This window comes from Procambarus clarkii, chromosome 2 (genome assembly GCF_040958095.1).
Source record: "Procambarus clarkii isolate CNS0578487 chromosome 2, FALCON_Pclarkii_2.0, whole genome shotgun sequence".
NCBI lineage: Eukaryota > Metazoa > Arthropoda > Malacostraca > Decapoda > Cambaridae > Procambarus > Procambarus clarkii.
In genome coordinates, this window is record NC_091151.1 from 7,991,918 (window position 1) to 7,997,179 (window position 5,262).

General features: G+C 39.4%; 1 protein-coding gene across 1 annotated transcript; it reads left to right on the forward strand.

Moving 5' to 3' along the window:
- Positions 1-3,422: 3,422 nt before the first annotated feature.
- Positions 3,423-3,950, forward strand: LOC138367332 (gastrula zinc finger protein XlCGF57.1-like). The gene has a single exon (XM_069328756.1). It carries the CDS (start codon positions 3,423-3,425, stop codon positions 3,948-3,950), a length of 528 nt encoding a protein of 175 aa, XP_069184857.1.
- The last annotated feature ends 1,312 nt before the right edge of the window (positions 3,951-5,262 follow it).

A 5,262-nucleotide genomic window follows, 5' to 3' on the forward strand; every position in this document is an offset into this window, starting at 1 on the left:
GATGGCACCAGCGTTTGAATCAAAGGGCAGTGAGAAGAAGAAGATGAAGCCACCCAAAAGGTGGCACGGGCATGAATAGCCCGTAAGTGGTGGCCCTTTTGAGCCATTACCAGTATCAAGAGCTAATACTGGAGATCTGTGTAGGTGCGAATGCACCCTGCGTGACGGGAGATGTCTCCCTTGTGAATGTGTTAAGATGAAGATGAAGCCACCCAAAAGGTGGCACGGGCATGAATAGCTCGTAAGTGGTGGCCCTTTTGAGCCATTACCAGTATCAAGAGCTGATACTGGAGATCTGTGGAGGCGCGACTGCACTCTGCGTGACGGGAGATGTCTCCCGGACCAAGTGGTGACCAGATGGTGGTGGGGCAGTGAGGGACAACTTGGCTTTATATATTTTAATCCCCTTACTGTACCGTGAGGCGTCCCTGGTAACCTTGCAATACCAACTGGTTTCTGATCAAAAGCTAAAGTCCAGTCGCCGCAAGGGGCAATAAAGAGAAACAGGAACATTTGTGGAAGCTTAGGGACCGTTACGAGGAAAAACAGATAAGCACCTCACAGTTCCTCAGGGGATGTTCGCGTTTTATCCCAGGAAGTGCCTGAACTAGAATTAGAAAACAGCAGTCTGTTTACTGGTTGTTATTTAACTTAAGTTAGTTGTAAATGATAATGTAAAAATAGCCACTGAGAACTGATGAGTTGCCCAAGACTTTTGCTCGTAAAGAGGGAATTGATTACCAACTTGGACTGCCTTTGAGCAGTCTGAGGGCAGCAATATCCCAGGAACATCAACTAAATTTCGGAGACTTGAGGCAAAGTGAAATTCACACCAGTTACTCCATCTATTATCATTCTATTATGCAGGAAGAACCGCACGTCTATGGGTCATCCAATAATGTTAGCAGACTTCTAGATGTTACCACTGCTAGGCTTAGGCTCGGCTACAAGTACCTCTGGGAGTTTGTAACATCTGCTGATGTAGATTTGACTAAATGTAAACTCTGTCAGCAGAACTATTCGCATACTTTGCATCATTATATAACGGAATGTGAAAAAATCGCGGAATTTAGAGATAACACCATCAATAGTGTCCAAGAAATGTGTAAGTACTTCATTCATAATGATGTGCTGCCCGAAATCTTAGCAAAGTGTCCAAAATTTGCTTACTGTAGGTAATGCATGCACATGACTGTAAAGCTGCCGCCCAGTTGGGTGGGTGTGCAGCACATGACTGTAAAGCTGCCGCCCAGTTGGGTGGGTGTGCAGCAAGACTAGTAACTGTGTGACTCACCATGGATGTAAAGTGCCTTGTATAGTGACTTGTGAGCCTCTTGTTGATCACTTGTGACACAAAGATTATTGATGTGTGTATTTGTGTAGGTGATTAGGTATGCATGTGTATGTATATGTGTATACGTAAATATATATGTACATATATGTATGAAAGTGTGTACATGTATATATAATATTAATAATTTTGTAACTAGCGTCAAAAATTGTTATTTGCTTAGCTAAACGAACTAGAGGGTTCAGTTCCTGAACCGATTATGTGCCTCTGTAATCCTTTACACCACCGCCCACGGGATGGGTATGGGGTGCATAATAAAGAAAGAAATTGAATTGGTCTGATTAAGACTTTATGACCAAGTAATCTATGTTTTGCTCCACTACTTACTGGTAGAGTATGGGGTGCATAACAAATAATAGCCTCCTTCGTGTGCGCTTTGTTTCTAAACGTGTTAGTCTTAAATCCTTTAATCTCAAATCTTGCTACAATGTACCTCTTAATATATCAATGTACCTCTTAATATATACCTCTTAATATATCACAGCAGTCTCCGTGGTGTAGTGGTAAGACACTCGCCTGGCGTTCCGCGAGCGCTATGTCATGGGTTCGTATCCTGGCCGGGGAGGATTTACTGGGCGCAATTCCTTAACTGTAGCCTCTGTTTAACGCAACAGTAAAATGTGTACTTAGATGAAAAAACGATTCTTCGCGGCAGGGGATCGTATTCCAGGGACCATAGGATTAAGGACTTGCCCGAAACGCTACGCGTACTAGTGGCTGTACAAGAATGTAACAACTCTTGTATATATCTCAAAAAAAAAAAAAAAAAAATGTTATGTACTCTCGCAACCCAATGTACCTTCTTGTATATAAATAAATAGATTTCAACTGTAAGGGGGTATGGTTTGCACCTTGTTATTCTAATAATGGATAAATAATTCTAATAATAGAAGCGCTAATTATATGAACAAGTGCCATGTATTTATTCAGATGAGAACAACAGCGAACACAAACCAGCGCATATACGAACGGAATGGTTTGTATGTACAAACTTCTCAGTGAACGAAGTTGTTTCTAGCCCGGTATCCGAAATTGCAGTATACGACTTGACCAGTCCCCGGTGGGGATCCCTTCCCTATTACAAATTTGTTTATGAATGTATTTGCTTATTATCTTGCCTACTTTTTGTGGATCTGCTTATATTCTATTTATTACAACTTGTTTATTACCTTTCATATATACTGATTGATGATTTATTTGATTGAAAAAAATAAATAAAAAGAATGCAAAGTAGTGCATTCACCATGAGAGCAATGTTTCCTTCAGAAAGTATATAAACGAGTACCATTGTATTTTAATAAATGAATTGCAAGCATATTCTTTAATTAAAAATAAACAGGAAAACATAAGAGTTAAATGTAGAAAACCAGTTACAAACAATAGTAAGAAGTAGAAAAATAAAATATGGCATCAGAAAGAACACTGGAACGCCTAGGTGAGCGTCGCCGCCATTATCACAACACGGGACGGTGAGTGTCCAGACATGAGCATAAAACCTTCCCACGTACGATCGTCGTCGCCCCTAAATCAACACAACAACCTTCCCACAAACTGCACCTATCATAAAGAAGAAGCCCACCATTGACCTTCAAGTGCTCACATCAAGTCTAACTCTACAACAGCCTAAGAAACAACACTCAAGCCTTTCCTAAGCCTCAACATTGACGCCCCACCGTGAGGCGTCACCCAGCATCACCACTCATGCAGTCATCCGAGGAGAAAACCTTCCCACAAACTGCACCTATCATAAAGAAGATGAAGACTCACCAGTGTCCAGAGTGTGGGAAGATATTCACTCGTCTTGGAAATATGAAGACTCACATGTTAGTGCATTCTGGTGAAAAACCTCATAAATGTTCAGAGTGTGGGAAGAGGTTCAGTCAGCTTGGAAGTATGAAGACTCACATGTTAGTACATTCGGGTGAAAAACCTCATAAGTGTCCAGAGTGTGGGATGAGGTTGAGACACCTTGGACATATGAAGACTCACATGTTAGTGCATTCGGGTGAAAAACCTCATAAGTGTCCAGAGTGTGGGAAGAGGTTCAGTCGTCTTGCACATATGAAGACACATGTTAGTGCATTCGGGTGAAAAACCTCATAAGTGTCCAGAGTGTGGGAAGAGGTTCAGTCAGCTTGGAAGTATGAAGCGTCACATGTTAGTACATTCGGGTGAAAAACCTCATAAGTGTCCAGAGTGTGGGATGAGGTTGAGACACCTTGGACATATGAAGACTCACATGTTAGTGCATTCGGGTGAAAAACCTCATAAGTGTCCAGAGTGTGGGAAGAGATTCCGTCAGCTTGGACATATGAAGACTCACATGATGATGCACATTGATGAAAGACCTTTTGAGTGTAGCAGAAGGTTTAAAGATCGTGGATCTATAATACGTCACATGTTGGTACATACAGAAGAAAGGCCTTTTGAGTGTGATGAGTGTGGCAGAAGGTTTAAAGATCGTGGATCTATAATACGTCACATGTTGGTACATACAGAAGAAAGGCCTTTTGAGTGTGATAAATGTGGCAGATTATTTAAGTCACGTAAAGGTATAAAAGCACACGTGTTAGTGCATTTGAATGATAAACCTTCATGAGTGTCAAAAGTTTTAAAAGAGATTCAGTCATCTTTGTCGGTCCGTCTAATTACCAAAAACTAGGACATGCTACACACGCTTCAGAAAACTTCCTGGCAATACGTTAGTAATGAATAAATATGATATATTTACTCATTACAATGTTGGTGCTGAACATACAACATGAAAAAACATAATTTTAATCCGAAAAAGTATCTTTTTATAAAGAAATTAGACGAAAATAAAGAGCAGGTGACGCCAAATCAAGTCGACGATCCAAGCTTCAATGTTGTGGAGCGACTTATCCGCAATCACTGTTATCGCGACAGTCCGCAAGACTGATCTTATCTCATCTGCAGTTGCTAGTAAATCCACTGTTTATGTGAATGAATGTCTGACCAGGTGCAGGCAAAATCTCTTTTTTTAAACTGCATGGCTTCTGCAAAAATTCCCCTACAATTAAACACTGTTTTGTGCGAGATGGTAAAATTATAGCTAGGAGGACTGACACTGGAAAAACCTATTCAATAACCACAGAAGCTCACCTTAATTCTTTCCTCAATGACTGTGGGATATCTGCTGTATAGCCTGAATTCAAATTATAATCTCATTTAACTACCTTTGTGTACTCTAGCTCTGCCTTTCCCTTCAAAAGGTTTTAACTTTAGTTAAAAAAAAAAAAGAATAATATTGTCATCTTTATTATTGTCTTTTTTTCTTTTTACTCCCATGTTCCATAGTACACTGGCTTTGCCCGTGTCCTCTAGTATTAACTTCATTATCCAGTGTTCCTGAGTGTATCTCTATTTAAACTACCTCAGTTTGTTTTAGTGTAACTTTAGTATTCAACTATAGTGTACTTATAATAGTATAGTAAGCAAGCTTTTCATCTTATAGATTTCATAATTGTTTTTTTACTTTTTTGGTCATCTATTGTTATTAATTATTCTAGTTAATTTTTTACATTCCTAGTTCCCATTAAGTTTTTTTTTTTTCTTTTTACTTTTTTCTTTGTTTTCTATTTTGTAATTTGCCATTCTTGCCTTGTTTTCCTGCAAACAGCCTTTTTATGCAGACAAGTATAGACCCAGAACTAAACCTCTTATCCACTATCTATGACAATCATCACTTCAATGATCAAAATTGCAGATATTTTACAGCACATGATGTAAACAATGTATTAACAGATAATCACAATATCTCTGTAATCAACTTGAACGTTAGATCCCTAGGTAAACACTTCGATGATGTTATACGAGCCAAAAGTGACGTTATTTTTAAGAGGATGGGTTGATAGGATACCGTGTTTCTGATTGGGGGAGAGAAACGCAAG

Excerpts from the sequence above, each read along its gene's own strand:
- LOC138367332 (XM_069328756.1), top strand. The coding sequence starts at position 3,423 with ATGTTAGTGCATTCGGGTGAAAAACCTCATAAGTGTCCAGAGTGTGGG.